The following is a 23,799-nucleotide window of genomic DNA, read 5'->3' on the forward strand; positions in this document are numbered from 1 at the left end:
AGATCTCAAACAGAGTTTCCTCACCTCTCTGAGTCTTAGTTTCCTCTTTGGTAAAATGGGGACAACGCCTACTTGGAAGACTTTGCGAATTCACGTAGGGGCTAAGTCAGTACGAGCTGTGGGGGTTTGTTGTTGTTTGTAGCTGTAAGTAAGGAGACTACAGTATGAGAAGCACAAATGGGGCCATTCATTTTTAGCTATAAGAAAACAACAGCTAACAACTATTGAGCACTTTCCATGGACCTTTTAATTCTTGCTGCTGAGGCTGTGATGGCAGTATTCTCACTTTGCAGACAGTACCCTGGGCTTTGAGAGATAAAGGATCTTGCCCCAGGTCCGGCAGTCACAGAGCTGGGGTTAGAACCCACATGTTGGACTCTAGGAGTCAAGAGAGGAGGGGTCCCTTTACCTCCTCAGGCCTCAGTTTCCCATCTGTTAGAGTAGAGGTTGAACGTGCTGGTGGTGGTGGTCTTCTGCAGTTTGTTGGTGCTGTGGGCATTGACTGTGAACAGCAAACCTCCGGGTGGCCCCTCCCTCGGTATCATGGCTACAGAATCCTCCAGCTTTCCTGACACCAGTCTCAGGCATCTTGCTATTCTGTGCCTTGAGGGGTCTGGTGGACTGCAATGAAGATGAAATGGGGAGGCTGCAGCCTGAGGGAGCCTTCAGCACTGAGGTTTTGGTTACAAGGCTGTACGTGAGGGACTTCCCTGGTGGCTCAGACAGTAAAGAATCCGCCTGCAGTGTGGGAGACCTGGATTTGATCCCTGGCTTGGGAAGATCCCCTGGAGAAGGGAATGGCTATCCACTCCAGTATTTTTGCCTGGAGAATTCCATGGGCAGAGGAGTCCACGGGTTCGCAAAGTGTCAGACACAACTGAGCAAGTTTCACATGCTGTATGTGAGAGCATTCATATGTGGTGTGGGGCAGGGAGGGGTTTCAGGGATTTGCTCCTGTCCCCAAATCCTCCAGAGCTGTTGCCTTCTGCTGTGGAATTCCAAACATTTCCGATCAGATAAAGGTGGCTGAAAATACCCGGACTTGTCTGGACTAGTTGGAGGTGGTGCTGGGGTGAGGGGGTTGAGGCCACTGGGGCAGAGCCTGGCAAGGTCAGGCCCTCTGAGGAGCTGGCCCTGGTCACAGATATGCCCAGTGCCCTTTGCCCTGGAATCTGCAGGTTGGACGGCAAGGCTCAGCAGGCTTTGAAGTGGAGGCAACAAGTCCTTCTACTCCAGAATGTTGCCTCTCACCTTCCACACTAAGTGACTGGATCTTTCAAATAACCCTGAGAGAGAACACAGGTAGTCAGTTATTTGCCCATGTGTGAGTTATTTTCATCTTCCTCACGCTGCAGCACTAATGAGAGTCCTTTGAGAGGATCGCCTTCATTGTACAGATGAGGAAAGTCCCAGACTTTCCCAGCATACCAGACAGCAGAATGGACTCACCCCCAAGCAAGCCAGTGACAGCGCTGGGACACAAAACCCACACCTGCTGATGCTCAGCCCATTGCTCTTCACAGCATGCAGCATTGATCAGTGTCAGAGTAGGGCAGCTCTGGGCAGAAAGGAGGAGGGAATGGCTGCTTTGGACTGTGGAGTACTTAGAGGCACAGACCCCAGAAGGCAGCAGGGTTTTAGGAAGGGGGTTGGCCCCAGAGATCAAACCTCTGTTCCTTACAGATTGCTACTCTAGTTCCTCCTGCCTGTTGTGTCAACACAGTGCAGAAGATGTCTTTTCCAGAACTTTCTCCTGAACCTGGGAGAACTTGATGTCTGGGGAGCCCCAGGTACCCTGCCAGTCACCTGGTGTCTTGGGGCCTCCTCCAAGTTTTTGCAGGCAATGAAGGTGGGGCTTAAGAGAGAGGGAACTGGCCTTCTTTCCTTCCCACCAGTCAGCCTACTCAGCAGCGTCTTCTCTGGGCCCAGCACTGGGCTCTCAGCCTAGGAGACAGAGCTCATGGTCAGAAATGAGCAGCTCAGCAAATGGGTGAGAGAGCTGAAGGAGACTTGGAGCAGGAGAGCAGAAGGCCTCCTTAAGGTCTGCAGGTTGAGACCTAAGAGATAAGTAGGAGAGAGCTCGGCATAGGAACCAATGTGAGCAAAGATCCTGAGGCTGAACAGATCATGGTGTGTGAGGAGTAAGCAGCCTGGCCCTAGACAAAGCTGAAGAAACCCTGCAGACCATGGAGAGAGCTATGAGACTCAAGCTGAGCCTTAGTCTGATACTAAGAACAGTAATAATTATTCAAATTACTGCAAATCTACTAGGTGTCACATACAGTTCTAAGTCCTTTATATGAATTACTATTGAATTTTCACAATGTTCTTGTGAAATAAGTACATCTTGAATTCCCATATTATTAATGAGGTCCAAAGCTAAACATCTTAGTCTCATTGCAAGACTTATTGGGTCCCTGCCTGCCCTTTGCTGTAGGAGCCCACCTTGGTAGAGAAAAAGAAGATAACTTGTCACCATCCTTGGCCTCATCTATATAGCACTGCTATTTTATAAATGAGGAAACTGATACTCAGAGAGCAGCAGGACCTGGCTTAGGGCCTTAACCTTTCTCTGCTAGCTCTTGTTACCTTCTTGGTTAGCCCTTGGGAGAGTTGGAAGAGAGCAGCAGAGGAGAGAGAACCAGAACTAAGGCCAGCTAGGACAGGCGGTAGAGGGAAAGAGGCAAAAAGTTTTCCATTAGAGGCGATCAAAGGGAAAGTTTTCCAAAAGAGCTGTTCAAAAATGAAATGATCCACACAGGACGAAGGGAGCCCCTTCTCACAAGTGTGTATGTGTTGTTGTTTAGTCACTAAGTCTCATCTGACTCTTGTGACCTCGTGGACTGTAGCCTGCCAGGCTCCTCTGTCCATGGGGTTTCCCAGTCAAGAATGCTGGAGTCAGTTGCCATTCCCTTCTCCAGGGCAGCATCCTGACCCAGGGATGGAACCCGTATCTCCTGCATTGGCAGGCCAATTCTTTACTGCAAATGTGTAAGCAGACAATGCCCTGTAGATAAGTCCATGGTTCTGGACCATCTGGAGTGAAACAGACCTACTGTGTAATCAGGATGCTCCAGCTTTCCTTTTGTTTTTTTTCTTTCAGTTTTATTGAAACGTACTTGACACACAGTACCATAAAAATTTAAAGTTTACAGCATAAAGTTTTGATTTCCATACATCATGAAGTGATGACCACAGTAAGTTTAGGGAGCATCTGTCATCTCATATAGGTACAAAATCCAGTAGAAAAAAATTTTTTTTTCTTACGATAACTCTTAGGATTTATTCTCTTAAAACCTTTTATATATAATATACAGCAGTGTTAATTGTATTTATTTTGTACATTGCATCCCTAGTATCAATTTATAACTGGAAGTTTATACCTTTTGCCACCTTCTTCCTCCCCCCTCCCATCCCCCCAAACCCTGCCTCTGGTAACCACAAATCTGATCTCTTTTTCTTTTTTAAAAGAATATTTATTTGGCTGCACTGGGGTACACAGGATCTTTAGTTGTGGCATGTGGATCTAATTCCCTGACCATGGATTGAACCCCCCACCCCCAGCCCCCTGGTCCTCTACATTAGGAGCATGAAGTCTTGGCCACTGGACCACCAAGGAAGTCCCTGTTTGATTTTTTAAATATAATTGACCTACAACATTATGTTAGTTCCTGTTATACAGCATAGTGATTCAACAGTTCTATACAGTGCAAACTGATCACCACAATACATGTAGTTAAGATAAGTCACCATACAAAGATGTTACATATTATTGACTGTATTCCCCACACTGTACATTTTATACTCATGAAGACTCATATATTTTGCAACTGGAAGTTTGTGTCTCTTAATCTCCCTCACCTATTTCTTTCCTGTCCCTACCCGCCTCCCTCTGTCAAACACCTGTTTGTTTTCTGTATCTATATCTCTGGTTTTTTTTTTTTTCCATTTGTGTTGGATTAGAGTCCACCTATAAGTGAAACCATACTGTATTTGTCTTTCTCTGACTTATTTCACTAAGCATAATACTCTCTAGATGCCTCCATGTTGTCACAAAATGGTAAGATTTCATCCTTTTTTAATGGCTAGTGTTTAGTGTTGTGTATTTGTATCATAGTTTCTTTATCCATTCATCTGATGATGGGCACTTAGGTTGCTTCTGTATCTTGGCTGTTGCAAATAATGCTTCAGTGAACATAGGGGTGCATTTATCTTTTCTAATTAGTGTGTTTGTTTTCTTCACATAAATATACAGAGAGTGATATTGCTAGATTGTGTGGTGTGTGTGTGTGTGTGCGCGCATGCACACTCAATCATGTCCAACTCTTTGTGACCCCATAGACTGTAGCCCACCAGGCTCCACTGTCCATGGGATTTTACAGGTGGGAATACCGGAGTGGGTTGCCAAGATCCCTTCTCTCAGGGATCTTCCTGACCCAGAGATAGGACTTGCATCCCCTGCATTAGCAGGCAGGCTGGATCATATAGTAGTTCTATTTTTAATTTTCTAAGGAATCTCCATGCTGTTTCCATAATGGTTGCACCAGTTTACATTCCCACCAATAGTACAGGAGGATTCCCTTTTCTCCACATCCCCATCAATGATTGTTATGTGTTATCTTTTTGATAACAGCCATTCTGACAGGTGTGAGGTGTTAGCCGATTGTGGTTTTGGTTTGTCTTTTCCTAATGTTTCTTGATGTTGAGCATCTTTTCATGTACCTGTTGGCTATCTGTATGTCTTCCTTGGAAAAATGTCTGTTCAGATCCTCTGCCCATTTTATAATCTAGTTATTTGTTTTTTTGATGTTGTATTGTATGAATTCTTTGTATATGTTGGATATTAACCCATTATCGGCTATATCATTTGCAGATATCTTCTGCCTTTTAGCTTCTAAAAGGCACCTTCTGCCTTTTAGTAGGTAGCCTTTTAGCTTTGTTGATAGTTTCCTTCCCCATACAAAAGCTGTTTAGTCTAATGTGGTCCCATTTGTTTATTTTTGCTTTTGTTTCTTTTGCCTCTGGAGATGTATCCAAAAAATATCATATTACAAATCAAAGAACATACTGCCTGTGTTTTCTTCTAGGAATTTTATGGTTTGGGGTCTTACATTTAAGCCTTTAATTCATTTAAAATTTATCTTTGTGCATGGTGTGAGAGAATCATCCAGTTTGATTCTTTTTCGTGTAGTTGTCCATGTAAGTGTGGGTTCGTTTCTGGTCTCTCTGTTCCATTGATCTGTGTGTCTGTTTTTTCTGCTGGTACCAAACTGTTTTGATTACTGTAGCTTTGTAGTATAGTTTCAAATCAGAGAGCATGATACTTCCAGCTTTCTTCTTTTTTCTCAAGATTATTTTGGCTATTGGAGGTCTTTTGTATTTCTATACAAATTTTATGATTATTTGTTCTAATTCTGTGGAAAATACCATTAATATTTTGATAGGGATTGCACTGAATCTATAGATTTGTACTCCATCTATCTGAACCTCAACTGGGAAGTGAGGATGTTAGGGGTGAGCTTGAGCATCACGTGGCAGGTTGGATGGGCATCTTTTAAGGTTACTTTTGAGTCTGATTCTGTTTCAAGGCTGAGCCTTGGTCCTTCTCACCCTGGACACTGCGAGAAGAATGAAAAGCTGTGGCCATCTACTCATGAAAGATAGGGAGTTCATACTGAAGCCTGCATACCCTGGAGCCCATGAGCCACAACTACCGAGCTTGTGTGCCACAACACCTGAAGCCCATGCTAGAGCCTGTGCTTCGCAGCAAGAGAAGCCACTGCAGTAAGAATCCTATGCACCGCAACTAGAGTAGCCCCACTCTCTGCAACTAGAGAAAGCCTGCACACAGCAATGAAGACCCAGAGCAACCAAAAATAAAATAAGTAATAAATAAAAATACCTAGAAAAAAGTGAATAGGGAGTTAGTTACCAAGGATGAGATAAGGTTGAGATGAGGGGAGTTTTCAGATTTCCAGGGAATGAATGCATATGAGCAGGTAGCAGCTTCCCAGGAGCCATTAAACCTCTGGGCTTTGGAGCCAGACTGCCTGGATTCAGATCCCTGCTCTGCCGTTTATGAACTGGATGGCTTGGGAAGTCACTTGACCTCTCCGTGCCTGTTTCCTCATCTGTAACATGGTGAGTAATGATAGCACCTACTTCATGGAGTTCTTATGAGGATTCAGTGAATTTACATACACAGCGAAGCTCTTAGCACCATGCCTGGTGCTTGGTAAGTGCTCAGTAAATCTCAGCCATCACTCCCTGGGAAGGAGATCGAGAGCCCCTAAATGAGCATCTGTGCCCCCGGTAAATGCTTTTCTGAATTACCTCTCTCTGCCTCCAAGACTGGTACCCCGCTTCTGAGCTACAGCGGTGGAGAGCCTGTGCTGCACTGCTGGGCCTGATAGCTTTCTCAATTCCCTAGCGGAGGTGTTATCTCCTCCCGGCACAACCACTTCCTTTTCTGAGAAACGAGCACATCTGTCAGGCTTAGCTTCTTAGAACTAATGGAGGGGGAGGAGGCGGGGGAGGAGAGGCTGGCAGCTGACAAGGGTAGACTTAAAGAAAGATTACCAAGAAGTTTGCTGTGAGGATGCCTCCAAATAGCCCCGACAGCCCGGATGGCTTGGGCTCCCCATGCCACCCTCTTCCACCATAACACCAAGGTCACTTTGCTTTACCAAGGGCTTTCATCCCCTTTTCTCACCATCACTGCCTGTGAGGTCAAAGCAGGAGAAACTGAGGTTCAGAAGTAGAGAGGCCCACTGTTCCACCCACCAGCTGGGCTGACTCAGCTGAGGTGTCAGCCCAGCTGTCTAGCCACCTATCTCTTTGTCCCTACCCCATGGAGCCACCTCTCTGAGTTGCCCACATCCAGGCCTGTGGTCCCCAGGGTGGAGGAGAGAGGCTGTGTTCCTCTCATTTTGCTGAAGCCCACACACAACCCCTCCCACCCCCCATCCCCCCGGGAAGGCCAAGGGAAGTGGATTCCAACCACAAACCTCACTTCTTCCGAGTCTCCGCCTGCAGCTCCCTGCCGAGAAAGTGATAAGGCCTCTTCGTTTGCCCCACTGCCCACTTGCCTGCCATCTCCATGAGATCTTCTAGCAAGGCCTCATTTGTCTATTCAGTTGGCATTTGTCAGCCTCTCCCTCAGGGAAACTGAGTCCAAGAGCAGAAAGTGACTCACGGCCTGCCTGTGCAGGGCTTTGATGAGGCCGGCTAAGGTACATTCTTGATGTTCCTGGCACTTTCCCTGGGCTGCTAGGAGCCCCTTCCTCTTCTCCACCTACCTCTTTCCAGAAATAACCAAGCAGGAAGGAAGCAGTGGGCCTGGGCCCTCCAGAGTCACACTAGAGGAAGGAAGGGCCCGTCTGGCAGCAGTGCTTGTTCTCCACTAAAGCCAGGACGGAAGGGTTTCACTTTCTCTCCTGGCCTTCGTCACATCCTTTTCCTGTGGCACCCAGTTCCCCTCAGCTGGCTTGGGGCCAGAACTCATTCATTCAGCTGGTGCTTCAGGCCACCTTCCTCCTCCTAGAGGGACCCAGGGCTATAGGCCTGGCCCCAGAATATGAGCTGGTTCTTCAGTTACCCACTTGAGACAGGTCTCTCAGTATCTCCGTCCTACCTGAGCTTAGAGTGAGGACCTCCTTCAGTAATAGGGCATGCACCTGGCCCATGGTGGGGCCTTGAGAACAGTTGTCCTTTTGTAAGTGAGCAGAGTATTGGGTAGAGGTTAGGAGCAAAGGCACTGGAGCCAGATTGTTGGTGCAGGCAACCCTGTCATGTCACCAGACCATTGTGTGGTCTTGGGCAAGTCACACATTATCTGTGGGCCTCAGGTCTATCAGCTATATGGCAGGTTAACAGTAGAACCCACTGGCCCACAGAGTGTAGAGACAGTTTAATGAACCAATCCACAGAAAGAACCAAGGAGAGGGTCTTGCACGGTAAGTGCTCTGGAAATGTCAGCTGCTGCTGCCGCCACTGAGGAGCCTAGTTCTCTGTGGGTGGAGACAGCAGGGACCCAAGATGGCAGGATTGGACCTCAGAATGAGCAAGAGGCCAGAACTCAGACAAATCCCAGACCTACCACTTGCTGGACAGAGATTATGGGAGAACACTGAAGCAGCCATCTTGACATCTGTAGAATGAGGCTCCGATAAATGTTCTGAGGGCTGACTGAACAGAGTCATTCATTTGTTCATCTCAAATGGATTCATTTAGAACGGCACCTGCTGTGTTCTAGGTACAGCACCAGCTTCTTGAGGTACAAGTGACAAAAACCACACACAGTCTAGTTGGGAAGAGAGTACCAAAAACACTCACTCAGATGAATGTGACTGTGCATGTGCCCAGGGAATACGGCCTCCTATGAGTAAAGTGCTTTAGCTCAGTGCCTGGAGCAGGCAAAACATTCGCTTGTGTGATATAAAGGTCAGCTGCCCTCATAACAGATTCTGTGTTTTTTGTTTGTTTTTTCTTTTTGGCTGCACTGGGTCTTCGTTGCTTTTTCTTAGACTTTCCCTGTTTGTGGTGATCTGGGGCTGCTCTCTAGTTGCAGTGTGTGGGCATTGTGGTGGCTTCTCTTGTTGCAGAGAATGGACTCCTGGGTCGCGGGCTCCAGTAGTTGCGGCTCCCAGGCTCTAGAGCACAGGCTCAGTAGTTGTGGCACGTGGGCTTAGTTGCTTCGCAGCATGTGGGATCTTCCCAGACCACAGAGCGAACCCATGTCCCCTGCCTTGGCAGGCGGATTTCTATCTACTGCACCACCAGGGATGTCCCAGGTATTATACTGTTTAGAAAGTGAGGACACTATGGGCTCGAGAAGTGAAGTAACCTGCTCAAAGCCAGTCCACTCGGAAGAAGCATGGAGATGTGGGAGGTGAGAGGGAAGGGTGAGTAATGAAGAACTGACTGGGTTCAAGCAGGAAGTTCACTCCAGCCCCTGGCAGGGCAGGTGGTCCACTGGCACTTGGACCACTGCCCAAGGACAATGCTGTGCCAGCCTTTCTCCTGCCTTCTGCAGGATTGCAGGTGGCTGCAAGGTAACCTTCATCGTTCAGTTGACTTTCTCTGGGCAGAGATCTAGCTGAAGCCAGTCTGTGCCTGTCTGGATGAGCCCCTGGCTTCAGACCTGTCAGTCTTGATCCCTGCCTATACCGAGTCCCCGGACTGACAGGCAAGACCACCATACAGAGGGCCTCAACCTGGAGACGCCGCTGCCTCTCCTTCTCCCCTCAGGGTCTTGGCACTTGTTACTTCTGCTGGAACATGCTCTTTTTCACCCAAGGGTTTTGGGTTTTTTTTTCATTTGGCTTCACTGGGTCTTAGTTGTGGCACTTGGGATCTAGTTCCCCAAACAGGGATCCAACCTGGGCCCCCTGTGTTGGCACTGCAGACTTAGCCACTGGCCCACTGAGGAAATCTCATCACCCAAGATTTTTGATCCTCCCGGACACGACTGAGCGACTGAACTGAACTGGCCACTGACACCTAGTCATTCAGGACTCAGTTTAGGCTCCCCACCCTCCCCCAGAGAGACCTTCTCTGACCACTCCACCTGCGTCAGTCCACTGGTATTCTTTACCACCTGCCTAGGACTTCAGTTCAGTCGCTCAGTCGTGTCCGACTCTCTGCGACCCCATGAATCACAGCACGCCAGGCCTCCCTGTCCATCACCAACTCTCTCTTCAAAACCCCAACATATCTGAAATTGTCTTGCTTCTTATTCTCTTTGCTCCTCTCTAGGACTGTGTTTCTCAATCTTTCTTCTCACCATTCCCTACTAAGCAGTCTTTTTTAGTTTTTAGACATGTTTATCTTAATTGCCCTGGCATAAGTCTGAATACCACAGCTGTACTGTGTATCTCTTTCTATGCTATGTTCTCACCCCACCCCCATGGAGAATGCATGGACTGGAACATATGCTCTGTGAGAGCAGGAACCTTATTTGTCCTGTTCAGTGTTGGGCCCAAGGCACGGTAGACACCGAGTAGTTATGGTATGAATGAAGGTCCAAAATCTCTGGGAATACAAAGGAGATGTTCCTGCTTGAGTTGAAGGAAGGATAAATAGGGAAGTCTTGGAAGACAAGACTCCAAAGTGGTCACATAAGCTGGGTAGGGTTGGCTGACTGAGGACGGCGAAAGTAGGGAGGGTTAGCAGTTAGAGGGCTCAGAACTGGCCAAGGCTCAGGGGCCTGAAGCACTCTGGACTGTGGGGCTGCGGCCATCCCATGCAGGTGGCTGGGACTGCTGGAGGCAGGACCTTGAAAGTGGTCCCAGCCTTACTTGTCCTGGGGACCCTGGTTCTTGTCTAACCACTCTGAAGGGCCCCAGTGCTAGATGGTAGAGTCCAAGCTCTCCCACAAACTGGCTCTTTGAAACTGTAGAGTGGGTGAGTAGGTGGGCCTTGTTGACTTGTGAATCTGTAGCCTAGGAATCCCATGGAAGTCATTAGCCACCACCTATCCCCAGTGGTCCTGAAAACCCCTACATGGATCCCATGGTAGCGATCACAGTTACAAAGAGAAGCTTACCCCATTTGCCCTGCCCCACACTGAGAATGCACATAGTCCCTTAGGCTGGGTCTCCTGAAAGCCTCTGGGACATCAGAGACTGATCTCCCTGCCGCCCACCTTACATCTGACCCCCTGTCTACCATGGCAGCTCTGGCTCAAACCAGTGGGAGCCACTGAGCAGCAGTGGGGGCTTATCTCTGCTTTTCCAGACCAGGGCAGCTCCACAATCCTGTTTGTTTATCCAGAGCAGCCGCCTGCTGAGAAAATGGCTGTGTTTGTTTCCAAGTGTGTCGTGTGAACCGTGGGCTAAATATACCCACACCACTGCCTCCCCGGCACCCGCCCTGGAACAGCACGCCCCGTTTTGCTCCTGCTCTCTCTGTGAAAGCAATCCCCAGGATCCTCTCCCCCTCCTTAGGAGGAGCTTCTGAAATGGAGATGAAGATTGTCCAAGCACGCGAATGCACGGGTGGGGGCTGGGCGGGTCAGAGACTTGTCTCCGTGGCACCGACAGGAGAATGTTCCCTCCACCCTGGAATGACTGTTCCTGGACAGTGAGTGCTTTGTGCCCTTGCAGGGACGGGGCCTGTTTATTCCAGCTCTGCCCAGAGCCGAAAATTTCCTGTGGCTGCCAGCCCTCTACTTCAGGAAAGTTCCCATCGAGGGAGCCAGGCCTCTCCCACTTTGGCTGCAGCCCAGTGTCCCTGATTTTTTGTGGGACATTTGGCCCCTTGGGATAATTTCTGGCCATGGTTTCCTCTCCCATGCTCCTCACAGCCCAGGACTCTCCCTCATCACAGATCAAAAAAATTTCAATTCCTGTAAGAATTTTCTGGTCCAACAAGAAACCCATGGAGGCTAAGCAGGATGAAAGCCAAAGAGTAAGGATGCTGGCTGCTGCCACTGCCCTTCTCTTCCCAGGTCCAAGGCCCCCTCCACCCCAGCCCCCACATAGGGAATAGTCCTGCTGTAGCAGCACCCCTTGTGGCTCAGCTGGTAAAGAATTCCCCTAAAATGCAGGAGACCTAGGTTGGGCAGATCCCCTGGAGAAGGGAAAGGCTACCCACTCCAGTACTCTGGCCTAGAGAATTCCATGGACTGTATAGTCCATGGGGTCGCAGAGCAACTTTCACTTTCACAGCAGCACCCAGGTTGGGGCCAGGCAGTCCTGGGCTTTGACCCTGGCTCTGCCCCCTGTTAGCTGAGTGACCCCAGGCAAGGTCTTTCCAACTCTGTACTTCAGTTGACATGGGGCTCAGATCGCTACATCTGAGGATTCTGATGAAGGTGAAGGGGATGACAGTGTCTGGAACTTAGGAGGCATGTAAAATCTTTGTTCTCCTCATGTATTTATTGATCACTGACTCTGTGCCAGACACTGTTTTGGGTTCTGGGTATATAGAAACAGGAAAGCCTCTATGCCTTGTCAAGCCATGACTACTGCAGGAGATCAGTCAAAGCAAAGACCCAGAAGGGCAGGCTCTGCTTCCGGAAAGTGCTAAGAAGAAAAATAGAGCAAGGCGAGGGGGTAGGTAGCGAGAGATCAGGGTAGGAGGTACCATGTTAGACAAGGTGGCCAGGGAAGGCATCCCTGAGGAGATGGCATTTGAACAGAGTTAGGAGTGAAATGCGGAGAAGGCAATGGCAAGCCACTCCAGTACTCTTGCCTAGAAAATCCCATGGATGGAGGAGCCTGGTAGGCTGCAGTCCGTGGGGTCGCTAAGGGTCAGACACGACTGACTGACCTCACTTTCACTTTTCACTTTCACACATTGGAGAAGGAAATGGCAACCCACTCCAGTGTTCTTGCCTGGAGAATCCCAAGGACGGGGGAGCCTGGTGGGCTTCCGTCTATGGGGTCACACAGAGTCGGACACGACTGAAGTGACTTAGCAGCAGCAGCAGCAGGAGTGAAATGAGGGAGCCTGGGGTCGAGTGCTCCAGGCCACAAAGGCAGTAGGTCCTGAGCTCAGCAGATGTTGCAGCGACAGCAGGGAGGCCAGTCAAGTAGAGTAGAGTGTGCAGTGCAGAGGGGCTGAGGCCTGCCAGACCTCACTGGCCTTGGTGAGGACTTGATTCCGTGTGTGATGGGGAGCCTTGGAGAGTTTGAGAGCGTGGAGTGACAGGCGCTCAGTGGTGGGGTTTTCCCCACCTGCCCGCCTTCCCTTCCCAATGCCTTTTCCCTTTTTAGAGGGACTCTGCTCTGGCTCACGCGTCACTGCTGCCTCCCTAATGGCTTAATATATAGAGAGGATTCTTTGAGTCAGGTTGTCAGTTCAGTGTATATGACCCTCTCTGCTAGGTACCAGGGACATGAACGGACATGACACTGTCATTCTAAGTGCAAGGAAAAGCTGTTGGTGTGCCACACTCTGACCTATGTTTAAAAAAATCTTGGCATGGAGTGAGGGGTGTCGTCATAGGGCCCGGCAGATATCGTAGCGAGCAAACTGTCCGGGTGGGACGTGGAGCCAATCAGAAATGGCAGGCATGGTCTGAGAGGGCCACCCCATGGCTCAGCCACTCTGGCCCAGGTAGAGTGTGGGCCCACGGTGTGACTTCATGGTGAAGAAGCAAGAACACAGTCTCTGGAACCAGCCAGTGGTCTGTTCCCTCCCTGGGCATTCAAAACACACTGATTCTAGATGCCAGACACCAGCTTTAGATTCCGGTTCCTCCACAAAGCTGGGTGACCTGATCAAGTTCCTCTACACTCAGAGGCCGGGCTTCCTGGTCTGCCAGTGGGGAGAGACAGCCCGCACTGCTGCGTTGTTGAAAGGATTAAAGGACAAATAGGGTGCAAGGCGCCCTCATTCAAGGGTTCTCCAAACTCCCCTCTGCGTGCCCCACAGATTGGTTCCACCCTAGGTTGGGTCATTCGGCCCTCAGCCCCTCCTGCGTGGTATCACATGCTTCCCTCCTGACTAGCTTCGGGGCAGAGGACTGTTGCTCACCTCCTCCTGGGCCCCGGGTCATGCCCCCTGGGGTGGGGGACAGGGCCTCATGGACCTGCCCACCCATCCGCCTGCCCTGGTCAGAGGCTTCCTCCAGCCCTGCCCTGCCCCGGAATCACTCTGGGAGTTTCCCCTGTCTCTTTTCGCTCCTCTCCTCCGTCTCTGCCTCCTTTGCAGCAGCGCAAAGGCTGAGGCCTGGTAGTTCTGCACTGCCCTCAGGCTCAACTCCAGCTTCCTCCACGCTTCCAGGCCACAGGTGGTCCAGCTCTCACTCACCGCTTCAGGCTCATCTCCTCCCCTCCTGCTCCAGCCCCTTGGCCTCCCTCAGTTCCCTGCCTATCTCTTTGCCATCTCAGGTTCTGAAGGACCACTTCCTAGCTGGCTGACCTTGGACAGAACTCTTCCCCCACTTTGCACCTGTTTTCTCAGCAGTAAAATGGGTTGGTTATCCCCAGCTGAGGGTCAGGAAGAAGAGCAGCCCTTAACCCTTTATCTGGCCCAGAGAGGGCATGGACAGCTGCAGTTTTTCAACTCAGCAAGGTCATCACATGCCGACCACCCGCTTTGTCCCAGCCACATTCCTGTTTGAGAACTCAAACAGTTCCCTTCTCTTCTGTCTCCCTGCAGGACACTTTTGTGGAACTCTACGGGAACAACGCAGCAGCTGAGAGCCGGAAGGGCCAGGAGCGCTTCAACCGCTGGTTCCTGACGGGCATGACTGTGGCTGGTGTGGTTCTGCTTGGCTCGCTCTTCAGTCGGAAATGACCAGACACTGACCACCAACTCACCCACACACCCCCGTCCTGCTCCCACCACATCTCTCCGTCCAGCCACCATTGCCACCAGGAGAACCACTCCGTGGAGCCCACAGCCACCCACACATCACAGGGTTGGGCCTAGACCTGGTCCCCCGCAATTAGTTTTCTAGAATTTACATGCTTCTGTGAGAGCCGCCTTCCTCAATTCTTGTGGCGTCAAAACCCACGAAATTCCCTAGAATCTGCCCCGGTGGAAGCTAACAGGTGTGGGGGTTGTGACTGGGGGTCAGAGTGCCCCACCCGATTGGTGGATCCCCCTTTGCATTTAGGGTCCCTGAGCATGCTTTCTTGCCAGGGAGCTGGAAAGTTTTCTGACCCTTTTCCCCAGAAAGAGACAATAGATTGCCTTCATTTTGATGTCTGTGGCCTCAGAATTGATCATTTCCTGTCTCCTCCCTCCTCCGGGCCCTGGGCTCCCTGTCCATTCATCCCCACCCTCCAAGAGCCACTTAGGGCCCACTTCTGACTAATTAGGGATTCAGGATGCTTGGGATAAAGAAATAAGGACCAGGACCCCCTCCCCACCTCTGACCCGGCCAAAGTCCCTCCCCCCAATCCCAGTGTCCTCTGGAGGCCTCTGGCTAGAGGCCGGCCTCACCCAAGATGGAGGGACTGTAGCTGCAGAAGCACCCCATGCCAAAGCTGGGGTGGCCTTGCAGTTTAGCACCACCCCAGTTCTCCCCCTTCCCTGGCTCCGTGACCATGACTGAGGGACCAACTGGCCCCAAGATAGGTGCCGCAGAGCTGTTTATGGCCTCAGCTGCCTCACTTCCTGCAAGAAGATAAACCTGCGGCGTCTTTGCCTTGGGCTGCTGCCCTTGGGGTTCAGGGGCGGCCCAGAGGTGAGGGGGAGCTACAGGGTGCAGCTGTGGGAGCCCTAGGGTCTTCCTACCTCAGGCAGGAAGGGCAGGAAGGAGAGCCTTGTGCATGGGGTGGAGCTGGGACTGGCCGGAGGGGCCAGCCCTGCCTGGCCTGAACAATTTGTGCCCCACCCCCATTCAACCTGAGCAGCCGGGCTGCCAAGGTCAGGATGGCATGGCCAGGAGCTCTTCTGACCTCCCTCTCTCTCCTCTGCTCCACCCATGGCCTGTCTCATCCCTGGGGGTCCAGGCCTAGCCCCGGCCACCCCGGGCTCTCTGCTGTACATATTTGAAACTAGTTTTTATTCCTTGTGAAGATGATATACTATTTTTGTTAAGCGTGTCTGTATTTATGTGTGAGGAGCTGCTGGCTTGCAGTGCGTGTGCACGTGGAGAGCTGGTGCCCGGAGATCGAACAGCCTGATGCTCCCTGCACCCCCACCCCACCCCACCCCACCCCACCCCACCCCCCGCCCTGGTCTGGGGAAGCCAGCCGGGGGTCCTGGCTCCTGAGAGGCACCTGTCCCTCCCCCAACCCCCACCCCACACTTTTTCCAGCTCTTTGAAATAGTCTGTGTGAAAGTGAAGGTGCAGTTCAGTAATAAAATGTGTTCTTCGTGAGCAAAGGGCCTGGGCTTTTGTGTGCTCCGGGAGGGGGCGCTTGGCTGGCAGAAGAGGTGCAGGAGAGCTGGGTACCTGTGCTGACTCTGCTGCCCTAACCTTGGACAAGTCCCTTCTTCCTCTCTCTCGTCCTGAATTTCTCCACCTGTACACTGGGTTTTTTTTTTTGCGCACCTGCTGTGTGATGGCACTGGGACTGTGTGTGAACATGAGAGACACAGTCGCTGCCCTCAGGAGTTGATATTCTAGTGGGAGAAACAGTCAAGTGGCCACTTGGCAAGTGTTTACTGAGCCCTGCTCTGTGTAGACACAGTCCTGAAAGAAAGTGAAAGTGTTGTTTCCCTCAGTTGTATCCAACTCTTTACAACTTCATGGACTGTAGCCTACCAGGCTCCTCATCCATGGAATTCTCCAGGCAAGAATACTGGAGTGGGTTGCCATTCTCTTCTCGAGGGGATATTCCTGACCCAGGGATTGAACCCAGGTCTCCTGCCTTGTAGGCAGATTCTCTACTGTCTCAGGCACCAGGCAATCCCAGCCCTGCTGCTGCTGCTGCTAAGTCGCTTCAGTCATGTCCAACTCTGTGTGACCCCATAGACAGCAGCCCACCAGGCTCCCCCGTCCCTGGGGTTCTCCAGGCAAGAACACTGGAGTGGGTTGCCATTTCCTTCTCCAATGTGTGAAAGTGAAAAGTGAAAGTGAAGTCGCTCAATCGTGTCCGACCTTTAGCGACCCCACGGACTGCAGCCTACCAGGCTCCTCCGTCCATGGGAGTTTCCAGGGAAGAGTATTGGAGTGGGTTGCCATTTCCTTCTCCGAATCCCAGCCCTAGGCACTGGGAATTCTGCAGAGAACAAAGCCCTTTCCTTTATGGAGTTTCCATTCTGGTCGGGGAGACAGGGAGATGAATATAAGGATGGCTCTGACTGTTGCAAGGCAAAGGTGGAAACAGAATGACTGAGGAAGCATGGCAAGACATGAAAGACCTAGTGGGGAAGGAGATAAGAAGGGGTCATAACATTTTAAAGATAATCCCACAAGATCAGCTGATGGATTGGAGAGAGCTCTAGAGAGAGGAACCATGGGTGATTCAAGGTTTTGAAATAGTGATACCATTATAATCCCAAAGTGAAGCACCCATCTGAGGCCAATAAGTTCATAGTGAATGCTCTAACAGCATTTAATATGGAACTTGAGCTTGTCTGGGAGTCAGGGAGGGCTCCCTGGAGGAAGTGATGTCAGAACCAGAGGCTGAAGAGTCTGTAAGAGTTCTCCAAAAGAAGCGGGGAGGCAGGAAGAGTGGTCCTGCTGAAGAAGCAAATGCACAAGACGAGCAAGAATTTTCTTAAGGTTGAAGGAAAGCTGGTGTGTCTGGGGGCCCCTGGGTCAATATGATGCTAGAGAGGTGGGATGGGGTACTGGATTTGAACCTAAGGGCAGTGAGAGCCAGAGGAAGGTTGTTGCTGCTGCTGCTAAGTCACTTCAGTCGTGTCCGACTCTGTGTGACCCCAAAGATGGAAGTCCACCAGGCTCCCCTGTCCCTGGGATTCTCCAGGCAAGAACACTGGAGTGGGTTGCCATTTTAGGGAGTGATAAACCACTTAGACCCCAAAGCGCCCTCTGGCTGCTATGTGAATAAGGCTCTGGAGGGAGAGCAGAGTGGAGAAGCCATGGCTCGGTTAACGCTCCAGTTCTGAGGGTGATCAGCCAGGTGTGTATCGTGGGTCTCCATTCCTGGTCAAGTAACCTAGCCTATGTCCTAGCTTTCCCATCTGTGAAATGGGTAGGATTGCAGTACCCATCTCAAACGATAGTGGTCAAAAGTGAAAGAGAGATAACCCAACAAAGCTTGGGTGAACTGGAAGTTGAGGGGGGATGCAGCGATGACCCTGCCATCAAGAAGACCCTCAAAAGGAAGAAGGAGGTGCTCCTCAGGGAGTTCAACGTGGCTGTGGCCGGAGATCCGGGAAGGGTCTGGAAAAAGGAGCAGGACTCCAGAGGCAGGCCCTCCGACTAGGGAGGCGGGCTCTCCAGCTGGGAAGTCGCGGGGGGGGGCGGGGGGGGGCGCTCCTCCCCGTCTGCTTTCAGGAGCGAGCTTGACTGCCCCCTGGTGGCCAGGGATTTCCGCCTGAAAGCCACTCCCACCCAGAGGACCCGTCTCCTGACTGGCCAGGTTTCCGCTGTGTCCCATCTGCCCTGGTGAACAGAAGGACGTCTACACTTCCAACCTTTAGGTACCGAATTCATAGCTTTTCATGGCTCCTGGCTCAGGGTCACCATTCTCCAAAGCCTCCAGGCTTCTTTAGGCCCAGGATATGCCCCTGGCCGGTAACCTAACCACTCAAGCCCCTCTCCAGATTCTTGAGATTCTTCCAGAAATATCTTTTTACAGAATTGTGTTGTTGTAAAGTCGCTAAGTCGTGTTCAACTCTGCAACTCCATAAACTGTACCATGCCAGGGTCCTCTGTCCTCTACTCTGTCCCAGAGTTTGCTCAAATTCATGTATGTCCCTTGAGTCAGTGATGCTATCTAACCATCTCTCCCATCCTCTGCCACCCTCTTCTCGTTTTGCCTTCAGTCTTTCCCAGCATCAAATCTTTTCCAGTGAGTCACCTTTTCACATCAGGTGGCCAAAATATTGGAGCTTCAGCTTCAGCAACAGTCCTTCCAATGAATGTTCAGTATTGATTTCCTTTAGGATTGACTGATCTTGCAGTCATGCTGCTGCTGCTAAGTCGCTTCAGTCATGTCCGACTCTGTGAGACCCCACAGACGGCAGCCCATCAGGCTCTCCCGTCCCTGGGATTCTCCAGGCAAGAACACTGGAGTGGGTTGCCATTTCCTTCTCCAATGCATGAAAGTGAAAAGTGAAAGTGAAGTTGCTCAGTCGTGTCCGTGTCCGACTCTTTGAGACCCCATGGACTGCAGCCTACCAGGCTCCTAAGAACTCTCAAAAGAGCCTTCTCCAGCACCACAATTTGAAAGCATCAATCCTTTCACATAATATGTAACTATATTCTGATCCGTTTTTTTACAGAAAGAGTAACAGATACACTGTGCCTGGTTTTTTCTGACTAAATAGTTTATCTTATAGAAGTTTCCATGTTCATACATGAATGCCTGATTGTTATACAGCTTCAGCAATTGACTTATGGCAGATTAATTCTTTTTTCTAGCTGTATAATATTCCACACATGTTTTAACCAGACCCTGAATTCAGTGATTTAAACATGGCGTATAAAGTGAAAGTGAAGTCACTCAGTCCTATCTGACTCTTTGCGACCCTATGGACTACAGCCCGCCAGGTTCCTTGTCCATGGAATTTTCCAGGCAAGAATACTGGAGTGGGTTGCCATTTTCTTCTCCAGGGGGTCTTCCTGACCCAGGGATCAAACTCAGGTCTCCTGCATTGCAAGCAGACTCTATCCTGTGAACCACCAGGGAATCCCAAACATGGTGTGGCACACACATAAAATATTGGAATTGCACACAGGAAAAGCCGGAAGGGATTTTGGACGTCTGTGTGGGTCCTGGGGAAAATTCATTTCCATATGTTTTTATGATGAGAAAAATAAAGCAATATAACATGTCCTAGGGTATGAAAAATTAATTTTGACTAAAATATCTAAATATATTATTTAAAATATATTCCTTAAAAAACTTGATCTTGTTCCTGTGAATGCAACTTTTTTTGTCTAATTCATTTCTTAAAAATTTTTGCAACTTTTGTATATAAGAAGTTTTATGATCAAAATGGTTTACACAATTCTTGATCAAGATTAACGATGATCTCTTCAAATTCTTGGTAGTCAGCACTATAACACTTTGTCACCTCAGGTAGGTGATAGAAGAAAATGTTAAACTATTCCAGAACAATTGAAATTATATTTTTAATGTTCCAATTGTTCTTCCCTTTTTTAAATTGACAAATACAGTATTGTAATCAAGTGAATTTCAAATCCAAATGAACTTTTTCATTCTGGGTATTTAAGAAAATAGCTGTGAGTTCTAGAACACAGGAAATGACCGAAAGCTTTCAAAGTCTTTTTTTTTTTAATTATATAATTTATTAAAACTGAGCAAGGCTGTACAGCACAAAGGAAGAAAAGAAAGAAGGAAAGGAAAGCAAATTCTAAACCAATTCACTTAGGAACATGCAAGCCAAAGGTCTAAGTATAATATTAGCAAATGGAATCCAACAAAATATAAAAAGAATACCTCATGACCTAGTAGGGCTTATTCCAGGTAAATAAGATTGCCTCAGTATAAGAAATCTTTCAGTGTAATTGTACTGAAGCATTAATAAAGAAAATCCTTATGGTATTTCAGTAGATATCAAAATAGTATTTTGTAAAATTCAACACCTATTTATTATTTTAAAAATATTTTATCAAGCTAAGAGTTGAAAGTTAGCTTTCACTTTTTTATACCCTTCTGAATTTCTTAAAGTTTAAGATAATGAAAAAAAAAAAGTTTAAGATGATTGTGTGCTTTGCTTGTGCAATTTTTTAAAGTTAACAAATCTTTGAGAAAAATCGTCAACTTATGATCAAATTCATTACATAATATCCAGCTCTCCATTTTTCTGTCTCCACCATCACAGCCTTTGTCATGAATCAGGGGGAAAAAAAAAACAAGAATTTTTTCTTAATCTATAATAAATAATAGAAATGAACATATATGATCCCTACTAATTTGTCTTCTTTGATTTTTAATAGATATCCATGCACTAATGTTAGAATTCAGGGCATATGGAGTATTAATTTCCTCCTAAATTATTTAAACCATCTCATTTCAGTAGGTTCACACATGAATAATTAACTTGAATAATTTCATGATAAGGAGTCTTGTGAATTCTTATCAACTTAAATGGTCTTATCACAGAGTTTTAACAACTCCGTCTTGAAGTTGGAGGGAGTCAATCTTAAAACACTAAGGTACCGAGAATATGGACATAAAACAGTCTTCTAAGAGTAAAATTTTAATGTATATAACATGATGTAGTGGCCTAGTCCACTACATTTGTCTTACATGTTTTTCATGGTTTATAAATTTGCTGCCAAGTGGGAAATGACCAGTGCCCATATCAGCTTGGCTTAAATTGCGCTGGTGTGAAAATGCTGCCCTCAAACCTCAACCCCCTGCACTTGCCCAAGGAAAAGAAAACAGCTGTGTCCCCATCCAGTTGCATTGTAAAAATAATAACAATAAACAACAACAATAATAAAGCCCTTATCTGCAAACCATTGATAAGGTGGAACATTCCTCAACAACTGGCTGGCCATCACTTTTACCAACAACAATCTCCCCCAGGCTTCATGCCAAGCTCCCTGCACACCTGGAAAGCAAACTCCTCCTGTGGCTTCATGGCCTTTGTGAAGGGTCCTTGTGGAGGTTAGACAGCCCTCCCAGATGGGTGGTCGTGTGCTGTGCAGGTGACCACTGCAGTTAGATGTCCAAGAAGGAAGAGCCCAAACTTGGCCAGGTTCATCTCATTCTGGTGGAGCAGCAGGGGCCGGAGGAGAGACGGGCTATATAGCAGTTAGTAGCAAGACTATCGGAGAAGGCAATGGCAAGCCACTCCAGTACTCTTGCCTAGAAAATCCCATGGATGGAGGAGCCTGGTAGGCTGCAGTCCGTGGGGTCGCTAAGGGTCGGACATGACTGAGCGACTTCACTTTCACTTTTCACTTTCACACATTGGAGAAGGAAATGGCAACCCACTCCAGTGTTCTTGCCTGGAGAATCCCAGGGAAGGGGGAGCCTGGTGGGCTTCCGTCTATGGAGTCACACAGAGTTGGACACGACTGAAGTGACTTAGCAGCAGCAGCAGCAAGACTATAGGAGAAAGCAATGGCACCCCACTCCAGTCCTCTTGCCTGGAAACTCCTGTGGATGGAGGAGCCTGGTGGGCTGCAGTCCATGCGGTCGCTAAGGGTCGGACATGACTGAGCGACTTCACTTTCACTTTTCACTTTCACGCATTGGAGAAGGAAATGGCAACCCACTCCAGTGTTCTTGCCTGGAGAATCCCAGGGATGGGGGAGTCTGGTGGGCTGCCATCTATGGGGTCGCACAGAGTCAGACACGACTGAAGTGACTTAGCAGCAGCAGCAAGCCTATAAAGCCAGATTGCCAGGGCTAGCTGGGAGCCCTGGGACAAGTGATTTAACCTCTCTGTGCCTGAGTTTTCTCATCTGTAAAATGATAATTATACCTACCTGATGGGTAGTAATGCAGATTTTGTGCAAATTTTTATGCTTGTAAAGTGCTTAAGAAGGGTTTCTGGCACCATAAATATTATATAAACTTTATCAGGCTATGTTGTCAGACCTCCCACCCCTCACCACCAGTGCTCTAGGGACTGGTGAGAGGACTAGTCTTGGGGCTAAGCTCTAACCTTATCATGGATACCTCCCAAAGGCAAAGCCTAAAATAAGGATTCAGATAGGCTCCGTGGTAAAGGCTCTGCCTGCCAGTGCAGGAGCCAAAAGAGGCATGGGTTCGATCCCTGGGTCAGGAAGATCCCCTGAAGTATGAAATGGCAACCCGCTCAACCAATATTCTTGCCAAGATAACCCCATGGACTTATAGTCCATGGGGTCGCAAAAAGTCAGACATGACTGAGTATGCACACTAAGTCTAAATAGTTTAAATGGTGATCCCAGGGCAGTGGGGACAGTGAATCAGGGGGTGATCAGGGAGGGATTTTGGAAATCAACAGAAGATACAATGATGAGTAACCTGCCACTTCAGGCAATGGGGCTGCTTCTCAGAGGATCCACTGATAGACCCATGGAGCATTCTAGAGGCAAGAACACAAGGCATTTATACACTAACTCCCATCCCTCATCTGCCTAGGGCAGCTCCTAGGTCATTTCTCCTCAGTACTTGGCACTTCCTACCTGCCAAGCATATACCTAAGATCAAGAAGACCCAGGCACCTGTTTCTTGAATGAAAACTGTCCACCAAAGCTGCACATGACCTTTGAGGGTGGTCTGAAGACACACTGAGGGGCACCACCACATCTGCCGCAGCTTATGAAAACTTGGTAGCACGTCAGTTGGAAAATTCTGCTTGAGGGAGGCACCACTGGCAGTTCTCCACTTTGGCTAATCCAAACCATACTGCAGTGAGCAGCCTCACGGATCTAGCATTTGTACATGTACATGTGTAGTAGCAGTGTTAGTCGCTCAGTCGTGTCTGACTCTTTGTGACTCCATGGACTGCAGCCCGCCAGGCTTCTCTGTCCATGGGATTCTCCAGGCAAGAATACTGGAGTGGGTTGCCATGCCCTCCTCCAGGGGATCTTCCTGACCCAGGGGTCGAATTTAGGTCTCCTGCTTTGCAGGCGGATTCTTTACCGTCTGAGCCACCTCACGGATCCATCATTTTGAGCATGTTCATGTGTTCCATTCCGTTCCGTTCCGTCGCTCAGTCGTGTCCGACTCTTTGCGACCCCGTGGACTGTAGCCTACCAGACTTCTCCGTCCGTGGGATTCTCCAGGCAAGAATACTGGAGTGGGTTACCGTTTCCACGGGCTATTTATAGAAGTAATATTACCAGGCCTTTTGTCATTTTGACGGAGACACCCAAAACTGGCATCCTGTGAAACTGCCTGTCTTCTGAACCCTTGCCAATATCCTTGTTAACACTCCTTGATCTTTGTCAATCTGGCCGATGGAAAAATTGTATCCCATACTTTAAAATTTCATTCTCAAGCCTCTAATTGAGGTTGACATCTTTTGATAATGTGGAAGCCATCTGTACCCCTAATGAGTTAATGAATCTACACAATGACCAGTGAAGGCTGCAAATGGCCCACAAAGACGGCGAGGCATCATGTGTGCCTCCTGGCAAAAGAACATTCACGAAATACTCTTGCCAAAAAGTTAAATCTGTACCTGACCAACATCTCTAAATGTGACCACCCTTGAATGGAAAATCCAGGAGACAGAGGAACACAGTGAGTGATACATGGGAGGGCAATCAGAAAAATGCAACCTGGAGGACAC

General features: G+C 48.9%; 1 protein-coding gene across 5 annotated transcripts in view; it reads left to right on the plus strand.

The window, feature by feature from the left end:
- Positions 1–14,657, plus strand: part of BCL2L1 (BCL2 like 1) — a 50,402-nt gene extending 35,745 nt beyond the window's left edge. For all 5 annotated transcript variants that reach the window (XM_055434999.2, XM_055435012.2, XM_088843880.1 and 2 more), the window contains exon 3: positions 14,110–14,657. In XM_055434999.2, coding sequence (XP_055290974.1) covers positions 14,110–14,247 — 138 coding nt within the window. In that variant the 3' untranslated portion in view covers positions 14,248–14,657. The remainder of the gene's footprint in view (positions 1–14,109) is intronic.
- The last annotated feature ends 9,142 nt before the right edge of the window (positions 14,658–23,799 follow it).

Source organism: Moschus berezovskii, chromosome 15, assembly GCF_049115385.1.
Source record: "Moschus berezovskii isolate FMDL1 chromosome 15, NW_MosBer_1.0, whole genome shotgun sequence".
Classification (NCBI taxonomy): domain Eukaryota; kingdom Metazoa; phylum Chordata; class Mammalia; order Artiodactyla; family Moschidae; genus Moschus; species Moschus berezovskii.